Genomic DNA, 17,698 nt, shown 5'->3' with positions numbered 1-17,698 from the left:
GCAGTAGTTTCAGACAGACTCAGGTTCCTGCACTTGCTCTTGAAAGTTCCAGAAAAGTTCCAGCAGCAGTTCAGACTTACATAAGATATGAACAGGCCAACGGTGTCGGCAGCTTTGACACTTGTGTTTTCTTCCTGCAAGTAATGTGTTGCAACTGCAGTTTTTAATATCTGCTGTTTGCGAGTGTTTTGGGTTTCCTATTTTAAAATTTAAAGCAGCAGTTGAGGGTATTTTCTGCTGAACACCGCAACAGTGAACAAGAGTTCATAGCTGTCTGGTGTCAAAGTGTGTCCTCTACCCCAGCACACTCCTCCTGGATACTCTCAAAAGTTAAACACTTTTTTAATTTTAGGAGCAAATTGCTGCTAGTTTACATATCTGCTACCTAAGGAGGAACATCATCGTTCATGTTTTTATGTTTACAGCCTCTTGATGGATGGAAGTCCAATATTCACTCTCTCTTTCTCGTGTTTCAGGGCTCTTCCAGCTCTGTGGCTGCTAAATGCTACAATTAGATTTTTTTTTTTGTTGCTGAAACCAGCTGATGCTATGAAAATAGTGAGAGTGAACCAAAAACAATAAAGTTGTGGGCTGGAAAGCTAAACAATGATCTGAAACTGGCTATAAAGCTCCATAAAGCCGACGGGAGCTGCAGATGTCGTTGATAATTCTCTGTGGGTTCATCACTGCAAGTGGCTCCTTTCTCACTGTTTTCATGTTGTCATTTGATGCACTGTTATTATAGAAATATGGATAATATGCATTAATTAAAAGTAGACTGTCTAAGGTCTGTCTTTGATGCAGATTGCTGGAGGTAAGTATGAATGATGCGAGCAATGCCCTGTTTGGATTTGCAAGTTAAATGTGAAATCTCACACCCACACACACAAAGAAGCCAGCGGCTATGAACAACTAAAACCTGTCTTGCAGATGGTTTGAGTGTTGCAGTGTTAAAACTGCAATATGTAACTTTATTAAACTTGTTTGTGTTGACATTGACATGTTTATCCCCACACGTCTACATCACAGCCGCTGTTACTTACCTACTCTGTAAACAGCAGACTTTGGCACAGTGCGGATTTCTAAATTCTAAATCTGGTACTTGGCATGATTACGTTAATGTGTTTCCATTTCACATCTTTTCCGTGTTGGAAGATAGAGACTATTTCCTCCTTCTAATGCGAGACAGAAACATGGGACCCCAGGTCTTGCCAGGCTGAGGAACCACTAGAACCCCGAGTCTGCGGTGATAAGAGGACACCGTGGACTTGTGAGGTGTCTGTCCATGACCAGGGTGAGAACTAAATGCAAAGTGGTTTGATAAAGGAACGGCAATCTCCTCCCAGAGGTCGTCAGGTTCAGCCTCAGGAAAGTCCTTCAGCACCGTCTCGACTACGGCGTAGTTCTCAAAGCTGGACAGTGTGCAGGTTGAATAGACCACGGTGCCTCCTGGTCGCACTGCTGACAGAGCAGACCTGTAAAGAGTTGACAAGTATTGAACTTCACGACAAGAGACTTTAAAATTACACTACTGGTCATTGATTTTGCACATGCTTTATACATTTGCCTTTAGTTTTCTGGTCAGTAGTGAAGAATCAGACAGGAAACAAGAGGAGAAAGAGGAGGTGGAATATAAAACAGAGGTCCTGAGCTGAAATCGAAGCAAGGACATTAAAGATATGTGGCATGTTGCTCAAACCATTCGCCCTGCAGGGTGCTCCGGTGAAGGACTCAATATTGGATGTTTTTAATTAGCCACAACTCTGTATACAAGGTGCAATCAAAGTTTCAAAACTGTTTTAACGCGGCATCGTGATGTGCAGGAAGCAGGAGGAAGCTACGGTATAACCTACATGAGTAAGTATTGCAAGTTCAACATCAGCACCTGAGTTCCACACGTTTTTTTCTGACCACTGGTTTCGGAGGCATCTAATATTTCACCATTCAGCTGGAACAATTTTGTGTCTGATTTTTAGAGAGAAGTCCCAGAACATCCCAGCAGAACTCGGTGTTGACAGCCGGACCCTGAGGGATGAATTCCTGCTGCGCAATCCTATGAGGTTGTATATCCCACCTTGTGCTCCTGTCCTGATGAACCCTGTTCAGTGATGATCTGCCCCTCTTTATAAATGTCACTCAAAACACCTCACCTGCCTATTGCTTCATTGTCGTAGGTTTTCTGAAGCCTTTCGAGGTTCTCTGATGCTGATTTCCTAAATTTGACACTTCATTTTCGTGTTTTAATTTTTGCGCTCTCTGTTAAGGTCATGTACCAGAGGTCATAAAAACACGTGTAACGCAGGTACTGATGTTGATCAACCAACATAACACTTACTGATGAAGGTCATAGCTTCCCTCTACTCATGCATGTCGTGGTGCTGCACAATGTGATCACTCTCACAACATTTTGATTGCCCCTCATATGTCATACACGTTTTTCCTCCCGCAACACTGAAAAACGTTACAGTTTTTTGACAGATTTACCTGCTGCTTGCCACATACAGAATGATGTAGCCTCCATCAAACACTTTATTGTAAGTTGTTTTCAGTTGCTTTGACATTGACATGTTTGTAATTGTAATTCCTTTACGGTCTTTTCAGTGACTGCATTATTATGCGAGTGACTGCATAGCACACGGGAATATCCATTTAGATCATTCATTATCTGAACCAAAACAGTGTTGTATTTCAAAGGTTTTACCATGTTCAGACATTAATGGTTATATTACATATCCTGAGTAATAACAGTCCAGTAAAAATGAAGAGGCTAACACATAACAGACATTTTTCATGTCTGGGTTTGGGCTTACCGAAGCAGCTGAGCCTGGAGCGCAGGCAGCCTGGCTCTTCCCTGCAGTCTCTGTTCCCCCTGCTGGCTGTTACAAGAATACAGCCAGCTCCTGTCATTAGAACACGGAGCATCCACTAAAACCTGGGACATAGACAGAAAAACAAGTGAGGAGCTCGGAGCAGAATTATGGTGAAAGTAGATGAAAAGAAGAATGCTTGAGGTTTTTAAAATCACCCAAGTACATGTTATAATTTCACAACAGCGCCCGAATCACCAGGAAACAAAAAAAAGGAAAAGAATTTCCCCCAAAATCACACCTTTACCAGAAAATGTAAAATAAAACACAACAACACCTCAATTTAGAATCTCCTCACAAATCTGTTCTCAGTCAGTATTAATGCTAAAATACAGCTTCCACAGTCTGTTTGTACTCCCCTGCTGCCTTTCAGTTGTTGTTCACACTGTCTTACTTGAAACCTGTTCATTCTGTGCTTTCAATTTTTCGATATTTTGTTCATTATCAGCCACTTTGAGTCCTTTGATTCCTCCCAGTCATTCGTCTGCCTCCTCCTGGCTCCTATTTTGAATAAACGTTTTTCTTCTATCCTGCTGGCTTTATTAGCGTCTGTTCAAAGGCCTGCTGTTCTCATTCATTTGTAACCAGGGCCTTGGAAAAGAAGTGTGTCACCTGAATTTGTTGGACAGCGTAGTGAAATTCAATGAAATGCCGCCATGAAAACATAACAGGAGTTCTTCGCCCACCTTGTCGTACAAACCAGCTTGTGTTTGCCCAAAAGACCGTCCATCCTGCGCAGATACAATCACGCTGCTGTTCAGCGGGTGAGGCAGAAAAGACTCGAGCGTCTTGGCCAGCCAGTTTCGTCTGTGAGGATCCAGTTCATTACAGCAGAGAAGCGCTGGAACAGAGCACGGAGCAGCATTATTGATGACCAGCATTCAATTTAAATAGGTTATTCACAGCAGACAAAAATATTCCTTTATATCAACGGCAGAAACTTACATGCAAAGTTTGTATTTAATATTTAAAATCCAAACTTCAACATGTGTTTTTGTAAAAACTTATTCCTGCCAAACTCCTCCTTACAGGAAAAAGTCCTTTGATATATCTTCGTCATTATTTTGGGTAATTTAAATCTAATTAACTATAAACATTAATATGTATTAACTATACGTGCTAAAACATTAACTTGAATTTTAATTTATACATTTCATTACAAATACCAAAATGGCAGTATTCAACATTTTATTGCAAAGGTATAAATCAATGTATTGTTATTTAATTATAAGTACTCTTATATTATCTTGTGTTGCCACATACAAATAAATCTACTAAATTAACAATCTCACACCTTTTTGTATGACATGAATACAATTGATTAAAAGTAGGCAAAGCCCTTTAGTTAAAGTGTGTGTTTTACCTGGGATGGCACTCTGCATTATAGCTAAAGCTTTGCCCCCGGGGGCAGAGCAAAGATCCAAGACCTTCTCCCCATCTCTGACTTGCAAAGCCAGCACTGGAAGCAGGGAGGCAGCGTTCAGAAGGTAGTACTGCTTCAGCTGGCCAGGCCTGTGAGCCGGAGAGGGAAATCGCAGCGGACATGGGTGGATGTAACACTGTAATGAAGGTCGGGGCGAACCGAGCGAAGGCTCTGATCGAGGGTCCTGACCGAGGGCGTGAAAGCTGCTGTCAGGCTGGGGACGCGCACGGCAGTCGTCAGGAGGGCACATGGAGATGTAGTGTGGTGGCAATAGAGTGTCTTTTCCTCGCTGGTATTTAGACTCCGACACCGTGGAGGAGCCATTACAAAGCAATGCTGAGTCATTTGTTTGTGGCAGCAATGTGAAAAAGCCCTGAGATTGAAGAGCCTGTGTGATGTCTGTCACAGCGCTGAAGCGATTGAGCATGACCCCATACTGCCAGGAGGGAGGCTGCAGGAGCACCGCTCTGCAGAACAGGAGCAACACCGAGGAATGAGGACGAGAAATGAGCTGGATGGAAGCTGCAATAATTATTCCAAACAAACTTTACCTCGCAGATGCCCACAAGTCTCCGAGCTCCTCACCGTACTGCTGGTCAAAGCGATCCAGCACTGCTTGGCATGAAGATCTTTCTTTTTTGCGCCCTTTTGTTACCTATTACAAACAGACTGGGGTGAAAATATTGTCTGGAAATAAATTCAAGAGAGGCAAAAAAAAAAATCAGGCACAATCTTGACAGTAAACTAACAGCACTTTTGGTTATTTTTACATGGACAATTTCTGATTTAAAAACATACTTGGACCTAAATATTACAAGCAAACATTTAAGTATATAATGACCAAATCCTAAAAGTATCAGCTGCTGCAATATTTCTAGTCCTGATATTCCAATTTCTAACTTTTATGTACAATTTACTAATCAAAACCACAAGAAAAGTGAGATGTACCGTTTTAGTCGATTTCCCCCTGAAGCCTTTGGAAATAACTACTTGCATGTAGATAAAATACAAATGTAATTGTAATCTGTTCAAATTACTGAGAAAAATATATATAATTCAGTTATAATTACTATTCATAATGTTGGTGATTACAACGGCGTTACATCGGAATAAAGTCTTTTTTTTAGTAAATATAGTTTTATATCTGACAATATAATATTTATTTTGCTGCTTTGCATCTTTTCTCCTTCTGTCTACGTCCAGACAGCATGAGCTGAATATTTGAGCCTCGTTTTTGATCGATCCTGTTGTTGTTTGTTGTCTGTTGATGAAATTAATGTGCGTTGCTCTGAGCAACCTCGCCAAGTGTGTTGGCCATGCTTTCTGATCAGAAAATGAGGCATTCCAAAAGAGTCTTTCAGGAACTAGAGTGAAACTCTGCGAACCAGTTCTGTTGATCGTTTAAGGTTCTGGGAACATTTTTCTTTTTACTGCAATCAGTTGTGATTTACAGACTTGTGATTTGTTTTGGTGGTTGTGCTTTAAAATCAAAACATTTCAGTCTTGATTCAAGTTAAATTGAAGAACTTTTAAAATAAAGTTTGATAGTAATCAGTGCTGAGTTCTGTTGTGAGGCCTAGTTTACATGTATTTTTTAGTACTTTTCAACTTCATTTGTTCAAAATGTAATCGAAATGTAATCAAAAAGTAATCAAAAGTAACACTTTGCATTATTTTAATGAAGTTATTAAAGTAGTTACATAACTTATTGCATTTTGAATGGGGTAACTAGGAATCTGTAAACTATTACATTTCAGAAATTACTTTCCCAGAACTGCCCTAAAGTTGCTGGACTCATGCTCTCCCTCGTGTCTGACACACCAGCGCCCCCTGGTGGACGTCGAGTGTAAAATCTACCCAGTTCGGAATGACTGCGTAACCTATCAAAAGGTGTTATCCAAGCTAATATCCAAGGTACTAAACTTCTGCTCTGAAATGCATTATGAGCTGTTGTAAAAATAAATATAGGAAATAAAGTTAAAACTTTCTGATGTGTCCTGATGACAGTCTGCTGCTTCCAAATCCCAAAGACTGAGTCTATGATGCTCCCAAAAAGCCTTGCTCTAAAAAGCATGTCTGTTTACCTGCTTATTATTATGGGCTCCTTTCTGGCGACTCTTCTGTACAACAACATGCGGACCCGTGTGACAGTGACCCGGCCGCGACCACCACGGAGGTGCCGGTGTGAGTTTTTTAGTTTTAAACCAAGTTCCCCTCCACGAACCGCCAACCTGCTGCACTAAATACATTTAATTACACATGCGTTTATCGGTTTCACTGCACAGCTAACACGTCGGAATTTTTTTTTTAATTTTTTTTTTATCACAATTAAATTTCTTTCATAAAAAAAGGCATTCGACGCTGACGAGTCCGTCCTCCAAATCCGTCCCCCTCACTGTGTGAACTGGGCTTTAGTTCCACCTAACAAACCGATCGCTTAATTTCGTCATTGCTGGGTGCTTAATTGACACAAGTCACGTCAACTTAATTTAATGCAGTCTCACACAAATAAAGTCAAATAAATCCAATTTATAGTAGAACATGGAATAACTGCAAGAAAATGGTTTCTGATGGAAGTATCTGCAGATTTAAAGGCACCCGGGTGTTTGCCTGTTCTGGAGCAGGCGAGCTGCACAGATGTAAATCTATATTGTACCTCATGAAACCAAACAAAATCTTAATTCAAGCAGTATATCTGGGTAATCCAAGCATAATCCCCTATCTGGGGTTTGTGAAACTAAACCTGATGTCATTTGCAAAAGGTGTCTATAGTAAAGGCCTATTTTACTATCAACATTCCCATGATGGGATTTAACCCATTCAAGGGTTGCAGTGATTTTTTTTGTTGTTGATTTTTTTATACCAACATTTATCAGCCAAGATACAACCCTGGAATGAATTTGTATAAAACTCACAAAAGCCGATATGTTCTTGAAAATCATAAAATATCCTACTTAAAGTATAATATTTTGTTACCCAGTTATGTTTTAACAGAACCACCACTGAACAGACAAAAATGCATAAGCCAGCGTGACACAGACTTACTGTAGGAGTGATGAGGATAAATCTGGTTATGTGTCGTTTAGGACAAATGTGGCATATTTCAAAAGAAAGGAAAACAGGTTTTCAGCATTTAATAAATGTCATCCAGCAATGAAACTGTCAGAAAGGAGAATGCCCGTTATAGTTGTCCGAGGTCATCCATCATTTTGAAGTGAAACTGATCCGTGAGAACAGGAAGTTTATTTTTAATATCAAATCTGAATTCAGAGGCAACACAGCTCAGGTATGACATTTTAGAGGGCTTTCAATTTTGAAATTCAGAATCCAAATGCCCTGATATTTTCTGACTGATACTGAGGTGGTGTTACATCTCTCTGAAGTGAACAGCTCTGTGGAAAGAGGAAGATTATAGACATCCGGGATCTCAAAAAAGTATGACCTTAAGATCCAAGCCGCCGATGTGTAACAGGTCAAATGTTAACCGTTTAATTTGTTCCTTTCAGGTTTAATTCAAATCATTTCTGGAGAGCTGAGGTCACAAAAGTAGTTACTTGTAATTTATGTAGCTATAACATTGATGGAGAAAGGTATATTTAACATATGGAGTGAAATTTGAATAATCCTTAGTCTACTTGAGCTAAAACAGCTTTGCGTACAGGAAACATTGTCATGCCTGCCAGAAATAAACTTTATGGAGAAAATTATCTTCAGCTTTTAGGGGAAACATTTTCCAATTCACAGCCAGGAAATCACTGTACCCCCCGTTATTAAATCAGAAACACAGATCCACACAGAGTCATACAAACACACCACTAAAAATGTACAGACACACTTGAGGAATTCAATGTTTTACTTCCGGTATTGGTTGCACGTTGTGTTAACAAAAACATTTGATTAAATATACAATATAATGACAAATCCATCATTAGAATGATTTGGGTTTGTCACAGTTTCGTACATCAACGGAGTCGCAAGCTTTCGAGTAACACCGAGGAACAAGAACAAGCTACGCGATGAGCTGAAATCATCCTACTATTCAAGGGCATCTGAAACTGCTGCTCCTGTTAACATTGTGATGTATCCTCTGGCAGTAGATAACTGACCGGCTTACATGGCGAACAGAATGAGGAACGCAACCATCAAACAGAAGAGACCCATAGCTTCAGACAGAGCGAAGCCCAGGATGGCGTAAGAGAAGAGCTGCTGCTTCAGAGAGGGGTTCCTGTTGAGAGGAGCAGATGAGACGAGGAGGTAAGAATCATGATCATATTTTAATGACAAAAACAAAGAGCAGACCGTCGCAGTGTCTTACAAGGTTCCCCATGAAAGCCTAACAAAATAATGCTATCAGGGAGGGGAACGGAGTGCTGAAGGATCCTTTCATTACTTGTTTGATCAAAAGAAAGTATTCTCTTCATCTCAAGTTCCAATCAAAGTCATTATTAATCACGTAAGCAACCCAGTGGCATTTGAAATCAAGTCTTCCTCTACTGGTTTTATAGTCATCGCTGAAACTGAAACGATGGCGTAAATCTCATCAGATCTTTTTTTTTTTATGAGATTTGTGGCCTGAGCAGCCAGCAAACATGAGGGAAGACGCTCTTTGGTGGAGATGTAGCTGAAACTGTTCTAAAAATCGCCGATGCGTTGAATTTACCTGGCATATCCGATGATAAGGCTTCCGAACACGGTTCCAATTCCAGCTCCAGATCCTGCCACTCCCACCGTGGCAGCTCCCGCTCCAATGAACTTTGCGGCGGTGTCGATGTCACGGCTCACGGCGCTGGTTTGGAATCCGCGCACCGCCACCTGCTGCTGGGAGGCTGCGATGCTCTGTGGCGCCAGGAGAGAGGCCGTCTGAAATAAATGGAGAGGTTGGTAGAAAATAAAAGAACAGACCGGACTGCAAAGAGGGAATTCTCATGTTCTGCTGGATACAGACAAAAGAAAACCGGTTTTCATTGTTCGGTGATACGAAATATCCTGTCGGTACTTTTATTTGTCTTCTGGTAAATCGATCGTTCTGAGGTTTTTGACAATTAGCTGGAAAAAAAACAAGCAATCTGAAAATACCAGTTGTTTTAATAATGAAACTAATGAAAGCAATAGTTGGGTGTTTACTAACGTTTGTTTGTTTGTTCGTTCACCAGCTGCTGCTGCTCGGTGCATGTGTTTGGATTACTTTAAATTTCTATTAAGTTCACGCCAGTCAAACTTGAATCTGCCTCTGCGATGCACCTGAAGGTTCTCCACAAACTCAGATTAACTTTAGTGCAGCTTTAAAAAAGCAAAACTTCACATCCTGCCATTCGCTTAGAGCACAGCAGCTAATGTTAGCCACATCGGCTAGCTAAGGTTGAGTGCAAAACATCGGCATTGCATTTGCTGACAATATTCAACTGTCACCTCGCCCCCTGTTTTTGCGCTGGCTTAATACCTGCCAGTGTAAAACTCAGTGACTTCTTTTGGGCAACTACATTATTTTATTTTTTTTGCAGTTTAGTTTCAAGTAAGATCCAAAAATGATCAAAATCAGACCTAAATTTGACCTTGAATTAATTTGTGCATGGGTTAGGTTGTCTAATCCCCGTGTGTGAGTGCGTGCGCGTGTGTGTAATAAGGTAAAGGAAATAATTACTCTTTTGTGAAAACTCAAGTGTCCATAAATCAGTTCTGATGTTAGCGGCTCACCTCTACTTTCCTGCCATCTGACAGCGCTGCAGCTGAGAGGGGTCTGAGAAGAGCCCGGGATCCAGCACGCACCTGGATTAGAGAAGGAAAACAACAACAAAAAAAAAGAAATACACCCGTTTAGTTCGGGCAGTCATGCTCCGATAACACGATATATTTACCTCCGACATCCGTCTAGGTCACATTGCTACGAATACGCAGGATGATCAGTATGGTGGTGTCCTCCGGGTCGCACTCAGCTGCTCATAAATATTGTGAACTAGGTTAGGTTAGGTAGTTACTTTATTAATCCCAGAGGGGACATTTTTTTCGCTACAGCAGCATACAGAAGCAATAAGATAATAATAGAACAATAGATAAACAATAAAATAGCTGTAAAAAAATATATAAAATATAAATATAAAATGCACAGTATGTACAGTATATACAGTACAGTATATATATCTATATATATATATATATTATATACAAACACACCGACTACAGTATTGCATTAGATTCATTCTGCCCGAATATGATTTCTTCTCATTGGACTCGTCATATCGTTTCAATTTAGATCATGCTGCATCACGTAGGCGTCAAAACGAGGAGATGACCGTTTCACACGGTACCAGCGGACACGTTGTCCTGATGGAAATAGGACGTCCTTGCAGGTGGAGGCGCCAGCTGACTTTAGCAGAGGGTCAATGACGGCTAGCTGCGCGCCCGTGTTAGCAGGACACGTTGTAAAAACGGGTTTTTTTTTTAATTAATTAATTAATTTTTTTGGTCCTATACACAGACTGACGTGATGTTTAAGCACAGCAGACGTGCCAGTTATCAATTACCATTCATTCATCAACACTCACCAGAGAGGGCGTGGAGACGAACTTAGCACAGGCATACATTATTATTACGAAGGGACGTCCTGCTCAGCTCAACCAAAAGCAGCTGCCGTGGATCCGATGTCTGCAACAACAAAACACACCAAAAAAAAAAAGCGTGTAAGGAAACACAACCGAGCACAGCTTTGGTTAGTTGACCCTGCGACCAGTGCGCTAAAACCAGAAAGTACTAAGCGTGCAAAGTGAGGCGGACGCACAGATAAGGTCAAAAGACGCTGCAAAACCGCACAACGTCACTGAAAACAAACCGGCTGGAAACCAGAAGAGCCGAGCGGTGCTGTGGAAGGAAACGAACAAAGATACGGAGGAAGACAGGCGCGGGGCGGCTGAATATTTAACTCAAAACCCGCTTCGTGACAGGAGGTTAGCTCTCACCGGTCTGCAGTAGAGGTCGAACGCACGGGAGACGGGCGCATGCGCAGTGTCACCTTTCATGGGTTGATTTCCGGTTTCCTGGTGCTGCAGCCCGGATGTAATGTCCGGGGGGGGGGGGGGGGGAACATCGTGCTACTAAGTACTGCAAAAAAAATTTAAAACGTTTATTCCATAAAGTAAAGACCAGGACAGTCCACTGTGCGTATACGTCTGTTTACTGGGTGCAACTCCGGTGCAAGGGACTATGTTGTTCAGGAAGCCACGTCGTATTTACTGCCCTCTAGAGGCCATTTAAGTAAACGACTATAACGTCGACACCCTCCGTGTAATATGATTCAGAATACCGTTAAGGCTATCTGAAAGTACTGCCTCAGAAATCACCCAAAATGTTGAAATAGAACATTGTTTGGCAAAGTCCAGTGGTAGAAGAAGAACTCAAAACCTTTACTTATGTGAAAGGAGCAATACCACCATGAAAAACACTTCAATTCGCCCACAAAGCATTCAAATCTACCGGTACACAAGTAGTCGACAACCTGCACTTCCTAAAATATCAAAAGTAAGACTGCTCAATATTTCAAAATGGCCTGATTTAGGCTGTTTTATATGTCATATATACATATTGCTTCATCCACATGAGAGTGTCTGCAGCAGTTTAATGTTGTCACATCAGAGTTCATTTCAACACCATAGGCTATTGTTGAATATCTACTTACAGCAATGCACACGAACACATTAACTGATCACATGTTTTACAATGTACGTACAACAAATATGGATTTCAGAACGTCTAGTAACTAAAACTGTAAAATAAATGCAGTGGAGTTCAAGTATAATGTAGCCGGAAATGGAAATATTCAAGTAAAGTACAACAATTACCTCTTGACTGTACTTAAGTACAGTACTTGAGTAAATGGACTATAGGTACATTCCCACATACTGGCAAATGTACTTTTTCCTGTTTTTATAGTTTTGTAGTTGATGGAGCACAACAGGGAGGAAAATAAAGTGAAATTGGAGGGTGCTAGGAAATAACATTAAAATAACATTAAAACTTTCTGAGTGCTTTATTAGTGCTTTTAATAGAAATAATGAAGAAGAAAAAAAGCTTCATACAGTTCATGTTCAGTTTACTACTTTATTTAATTTCTGAAGAATAAAATTGATGTCAACCTATATATTCACACACTCAGTTTTATCATGGCCGTTCATGATCATTTCCTGTTAAATGATCATATTTTAAGATGTGGATACAGATCTGAATTAATGTGTGGACCCCAAGAGGAACATGGCAGCTATGAATACTTTTCAAATATACAATCGAATAAGGACAAAAAAAAAAGATGTCGTGTTTCAATTAACAAATGCTACATTTTGGTTTAAATTCAAGATGAAAAGAAAAATTAAATAAATAAAAAAAATCTAATTTGCACTTGATCTAGGAGGAAAAGAAGAGGAAGAAAGGAAATACAATACCTATATTGATTTGGGAGGGAAAAGAATAACGTGCTAAGAGTTTTTAAGGCATTTATTAACTGTGATAAGTAGACGTGAAAAAAAATGTAAAACACGAAGAGCAGTAATACATGTGTCACGTTTATATAATATTGAACACACGCCTATGCAGAGTTCAAAAGGTTCAACTGCAATGCAAGACTAAAAGCCACACGAGGGCAGCAACACACCACACAGGGTAAATGAATTCTGCCTTAAGAGCACACGGTCGTGCTGCAGTTTAAATTCTGTGCGAGGAAATGTCTGTAGAATATGCTGATTCAATATTCACATAAGAGCACATGCAGAGGTGAAATAGAGAACACTGGCCTGTCATAGTGCTTCTGTTAATATGGTATAGGCCTCCGCAGGACATAGCCTATGTATTTTAAATGGAAAAACTTTTGCATTATTAAAGGTAGACCAGTCCAACCAAACATTACCGGTAGCTATGGGTTAGACTTGTCGGCGGAGAAGGATTACATCTGCAAATGCAGTTTTGTGGCTGCAGCGGAGAGCTAGAGATGACTGATCATTGAATGCATACATCTATAGAATTTGTATTTGTTCATGTGTGGCATATTAATTATTGTTTAAACATGCACAAAACTGAATCTGGGTGTTGTGGTATAGGGTTGCCAAAGACTACCGATTCATTGCCATTGGCCTATTCTATTCGTTTTGTAGTTATATTTCTAGATCTAACAAATATCAATGCCTTTAGGCTACAATATGAGCAACACATAAAATGATCTGATATAGCCAGTGGGTGTAGCATTAACATCAACCCTGCAGCGGCCATGACGCTTAAAGATGAGACAGACGATCATATTTCAATAATAGCATTCATCTGGGCGTTGCTCCCTTATACACCTTAACATCTTACATCGGGAGGATATCATCAAGTCTAAATTTAACTCCCAAATCAATATTAAATATGTATGCCCTATCTTTATGTGGGCTTTCCCTTCATCTCTGGCCGCCCCCTCAAATGTGAGCTCCATTTGGCGATGCGGAAGGGAAAGGAGATTCCTCAGCTCTTCCAGTCATACGCCCCCTCCTCTGCATGATGTTACACACCACTATAACAAACGGAGACGTGTTTCTCCGGGGCGAATCCCTGCCGACGTCACTCCAGTCCCTGTATAAATAGTCTGAGCAGCGCCTCTGACCAGACTCAAGCAAAACAGCGTTGAATACAACTTTACAAGCCAAGGATTACTGGATTGCCTTCGTTGGATTTAATTTCCAGCACCCAGTAAGTGTTTTTAATACTGCGAAGAGTTTTCACGCTTTGGTTTGATTTTGCGTTGGCTGAACATGTGCTCAGGTCAGGTCGACATTTCGGGAAAATATTTTATATATTTATTTTTTTTGTAGGCTACTTAACCAAACATATGTTGTTGTTTTTTAATTTACAACATTAGCCTACTTATATTGATACAAGAGAAAATGTGTAAAAGCCGCGGCGTTCTCCACTATGTCCCCGCCGGGGTCTTTCCTTTCTTGAAATACACATATTTACGCATGGCACGTCTACTGTATCCACAGATTCTCGGTATAAGCACAATGACTTTGAACAAGGGTGACAAATTACGGAACATGGACAAGAGGAGAGGAAGCATGCCGTTCCCCATGAATCTACCCAACCTACACAGGAGAAGCATGCCCGTTGACGACCGGGACCTGCGCGCCACGATGCCACAGACGGGAAAAACTGATGAGCTGTCCAACCTCCTGCGCTGCACGTCGTACTCGCCGAACGACGAGCACCAGGACAGCTCCGCCTCGGACTCCTCCGACTCGGTGATCTCCACCGGCAGCGAAGCCGAGTCCCAGGTGTACAAGGTGGTTCTCCTCGGGGAGCACGGCGTCGGCAAGTCCAGCCTGGCGCGCGTCTTTGGAGGAGTTGAGGATGCTGGTCACGACTGCGATGAAGCAGGTAAGTGGTGATGCCGAGGATGAGTCATCAACCATAGCAACGTACACTCATTGACCGAGATAGTGAGGATGTTCAATGTCTGTGAATATATTAGGCTATGAAATAATTGAGCCTGTCAAAGGTTAATACTGAACAATACAATTATACTATCATCTTTGAGATACAAGATCCAATAAATGAAGAACAGCTGTGACTGATTAAGCATACAATTTTGGAGGTCCCTTTTTTCTTTTTCAATCAACCAATCCATAACCTTCAAAACAACACACATAAAATAAGTAACAATAATGTGTGTGTATTTTTCTTTTTTATTATTATCTTAAAGGTCATTTGGAACATTAAAATCTGTGAAATTCAAAATTATATTTCTCAATGAGGACAGTGATATAGTTCGGCAGATGGATTAGAAAAACACAGGGTTCTTATTTTTGCACGCAAGAGTGTACATTCATTGATTATTGCTATTTCCATCTACAGCCAGGCACCAGCCTTGCCCTCAGCAGTACAGCTGACAGAAACACATCCAACAGCATAATGTGAAGAGAAAATATAAAAGGCCAATGATGGCGTGATCACAGACAATGATCAACTTTCTACTGCAATGTGTAGACTACAAAAGGAAAAAAAAAACATGCCCAAATCAGAGTGAAGAAAAGCAGCAATGCACACTGACAGCAAACAAGACTGCTCAGATAACAGATGCTTTGCTCCTCTCTGCCAGTTTGTAACATAATATCTCTTTTTTTTTTCCTCCTCAGGAAACACTTACGATAGATCTATCGTGGTGGATGAAGAAGAGGCGTCCATTATGTTGTATGACATCTGGGAACAGGTGAGTGTTCTATATTATTTATACAGTGTTTGTCCATTTACATTGATTCATGTATGAGGCTAAATTTGGAATCTGTTTCCCTCCTGAAGGATAACAGCCAGTGGCTGAAGGAGCAGTGCGTGAGGATGGGTGACGCCTACATCATTGTGTATTCAGTGACAGACAAGTCAAGCTTCGAGAAGGCGTCAGAGCTCCGTATTCAGCTGCGCCGTGCCAGGCAGTCAGAGAACATTCCCATAATCCTCGTGGGCAACAAGAGCGACCTGGTGCGATCCAGAGAGGTGTCTGTAGATGGTAAGTCAGAATAATTAACATATTATTGAACTTAAAATGTGCAAGAGTCAGGGAAAGTGGATTTAAAGTGACTTGCGGTTACTTTAATATTCTTTAATGCTCTAATATTTATCATTTGAAGCTTAAAAGCAGTTCTCGAGGCCTTTCATGACACAATTGGACAGATCTGGTTGAGCTTCTGGCTTTGGTAGGGGCAGGCCACATTTCTCAGTTGACTGCTCAGGTTCAGGCTTGGCCTACACTGCAAAGTAAAGCAATCTGCCAAAAGAACTAACAACACTTAGGGCTAATTTATACTTTTCCGTTTTCAGTTTACATCTATGTGCCTGTGTGTTTTCTAAAATGCATCCCTCCTCAGAGATCTAATTTTCCTTTTCCCACGTTTTCTGCGTTGCAGAGGGAAGTGCCTGCGCAGTGGTATTCGACTGCAAGTTCATCGAGACGTCCGCATCCCTTCACCACAATGTGCAGGACCTATTCGAGGGCATCGTCAGACAGATCCGCTTGAGGAAAGACAGCAAAGAGGAGAATGCACGCCGCATGGCCAACTGCAGGCGCAGAGAGAGCATTGGCAAGAAGGCTAAACGGTTTCTGGGTCGCATGGTCGCACGCAAGAACAAGAAGATGGCTTTCAGGCAGAAGTCAAAGTCCTGCCATGATCTCACAGTTCTCTGAGGGACTGATGGGACAGACGGACATCTTTTTTCTTTGGCCTCTGAAGACCAGATGCTGTGTGTGTTCTAACACTAACCCTAAAGGACTAATAGAGCTGTACAGAAATATATTTTTGTTTTATAGACACCAACAAAAGCAAAGTGAGGATGTAATTAATAAAAATGACTCATGTTGTTCAAGTCATATCATGATAATCGTGAAAACCTGCATGAAGCTTTGCAAACATTTATTTTATTTTATTTTATTTTATTGTATTGTCTGCCTTAAACATATTGCCGTCATAACATGATCAGTATGTATGAGTAAATCCACAAAAGCTTGTTATTTTTAATGATTTGCAAAGATTTCCTTGCTGTTCAGTTTATATTGTGCTCCTTTATCGGAGGGGATTGATGTAATATACTATAACATGAACAATGCTGAATGAAACATACATCTCATTATTCTATTAGACAAGGTAAAGGATCACAATACTAGTTCATCTGGAGTCATATTTACTTGAAACGGTACGCAGGTTCGTGCCGAGGCCAAGTTACTGAGGACTAGTGGAAGCTTAGAGAAAACCTGTTATTTTATGTTGTTTCATCGCATTGAAAAAAAGGGTGTGAATGTATGAGTAAAGCAATAAGTTATATGAATCTTGTGAACCTTGATATGATTTTAAAAAAAATCTTTGTTTACGTTGATTTCCTTTTTCAATAAAACACAAAATCAAGAAGTCAATGTTGTCCAAGTGATTCACATCCTCATGAATATTCATTCGATCGTATCAGTGGAATGGAACCTCACTGCCCATTGGTTTTGCAGGAAGGAAACAAGGTAGTTAAGCATTTTTATCTGCTGGTGTTAACCATTAATCCACCAAAAGAGTACAAGTGCACAATTTTCCACCCAATTTTAAACTCCTCTCACCTCTCAGAAGGAGCACACACATCAGTCGGAGAAGGTAAAATAAAGCTTTTTTGTTTAAAATGCGAAGATAATTTAAGAATTTTTCTTCCTTGTTATTGTCACCATCTACTTTTGTTGAGCAGCAGTAAATCTAAAGTTGGTCATTACACTTTGGAGGTTTGAATCAGAGTTAATGGAGTTATATTGCTAAACAGGTGTATCTAAAAAATAGTTGACAGAGGCAATGACATATTCTTTGAATTCAACTCGATTTCAACAGACAAAAGTTTGACTTCCAGATTAAATGCGTTTTAGTTGGCCTTCTGT

At 40.6% G+C, this 17,698-nt stretch overlaps 3 protein-coding genes across 4 annotated transcripts; 1 reads left to right on the top strand and 2 right to left on the bottom strand.

Moving 5' to 3' along the window:
• Window positions 1–358: 358 nt before the first annotated feature.
• Window positions 359–6,659, bottom strand: nsun3 (NOP2/Sun RNA methyltransferase 3). The gene is made up of 6 exons (XM_069697575.1): window positions 6,375–6,659; window positions 4,842–4,945; window positions 4,231–4,757; window positions 3,554–3,708; window positions 2,811–2,932; window positions 359–1,475 (listed from the first exon to the last, which is right to left on the bottom strand). Exons 1-6 carry the CDS (start codon window positions 6,537–6,539, stop codon window positions 1,163–1,165), a joined length of 1,386 nt encoding a protein of 461 aa, XP_069553676.1. The 5' UTR covers window positions 6,540–6,659; the 3' UTR covers window positions 359–1,162.
• A 1,466-nt stretch (window positions 6,660–8,125) lies between these two features.
• On the bottom strand, window positions 8,126–11,331 carry LOC138620489 (ATP synthase F(0) complex subunit C2, mitochondrial-like). 2 transcript variants are annotated; one of them, XM_069697740.1, is made up of 5 exons: window positions 11,244–11,331; window positions 10,833–10,932; window positions 9,985–10,056; window positions 8,951–9,150; window positions 8,126–8,515 (listed from the first exon to the last, which is right to left on the bottom strand). In XM_069697740.1, the coding sequence occupies exons 2-5, from the start codon at window positions 10,869–10,871 to the stop codon at window positions 8,401–8,403; spliced, it is 426 nt and encodes a 141-aa protein (XP_069553841.1). In that variant the 5' UTR covers window positions 10,872–10,932; window positions 11,244–11,331; the 3' UTR covers window positions 8,126–8,400. The 2 variants fall into 2 exon arrangements, with proteins under 2 accessions (XP_069553841.1, XP_069553840.1); XM_069697739.1 differs by lacking the exon at window positions 11,244–11,331 and adding an exon at window positions 11,066–11,237.
• Window positions 11,332–13,909: 2,578 nt separating this feature from the next.
• rrad (Ras-related associated with diabetes) lies at window positions 13,910–17,203 on the top strand. The gene is made up of 5 exons (XM_069697738.1): window positions 13,910–13,995; window positions 14,289–14,679; window positions 15,438–15,511; window positions 15,601–15,805; window positions 16,203–17,203. Exons 2-5 carry the CDS (start codon window positions 14,307–14,309, stop codon window positions 16,478–16,480), a joined length of 930 nt encoding a protein of 309 aa, XP_069553839.1. The 5' UTR covers window positions 13,910–13,995; window positions 14,289–14,306; the 3' UTR covers window positions 16,481–17,203.
• The last annotated feature ends 495 nt before the right edge of the window (window positions 17,204–17,698 follow it).

Source organism: Brachyistius frenatus, unplaced genomic scaffold, assembly GCF_029030835.1.
Source record: "Brachyistius frenatus isolate BFR_SWC_R1_liver_20210118 unplaced genomic scaffold, ASM2903083v1 Contig_24, whole genome shotgun sequence".
Lineage (NCBI taxonomy): Eukaryota > Metazoa > Chordata > Actinopteri > Embiotocidae > Brachyistius > Brachyistius frenatus.
Note: the sequence above shows the minus strand (reverse complement) of the source record. Positions and strands in the feature narration are given on the sequence as shown.

Excerpts from the sequence above, each read along its gene's own strand:
- nsun3 (XM_069697575.1), bottom strand. The coding sequence starts at position 6,539 with ATGTATTTAGTGCAGCAGGTTGGCGGTTCGTGGAGGGGAACTTGGTTT. Across the intron at positions 4,758-4,841 it reads GACTTGTGGGCATCTGCGAG|AGCGGTGCTCCTGCAGCCTC; the intron begins GTAAAGTTTGTT and ends CCTGTTCTGCAG. Across the intron at positions 2,933-3,553 it reads AAGCTGGTTTGTACGACAAG|GTTTTAGTGGATGCTCCGTG; the intron begins GTGGGCGAAGAA and ends TCTATGTCCCAG.
- LOC138620489 (XM_069697740.1), bottom strand. The coding sequence starts at position 10,871 with ATGTATGCCTGTGCTAAGTTCGTCTCCACGCCCTCTCTG. Across the intron at positions 9,151-9,984 it reads CAGATGGCAGGAAAGTAGAG|ACGGCCTCTCTCCTGGCGCC; the intron begins GTGAGCCGCTAA and ends CATTTATTTCAG. Across the intron at positions 8,516-8,950 it reads CTTATCATCGGATATGCCAG|GAACCCCTCTCTGAAGCAGC; the intron begins GTAAATTCAACG and ends TCCTCTCAACAG.
- rrad (XM_069697738.1), top strand. The coding sequence starts at position 14,307 with ATGACTTTGAACAAGGGTGACAAATTACGGAACATGGACAAGAGGAGA. Across the intron at positions 14,680-15,437 it reads TCACGACTGCGATGAAGCAG|GAAACACTTACGATAGATCT; the intron begins GTAAGTGGTGAT and ends TTTCCTCCTCAG. Across the intron at positions 15,512-15,600 it reads TGTATGACATCTGGGAACAG|GATAACAGCCAGTGGCTGAA; the intron begins GTGAGTGTTCTA and ends TCCCTCCTGAAG.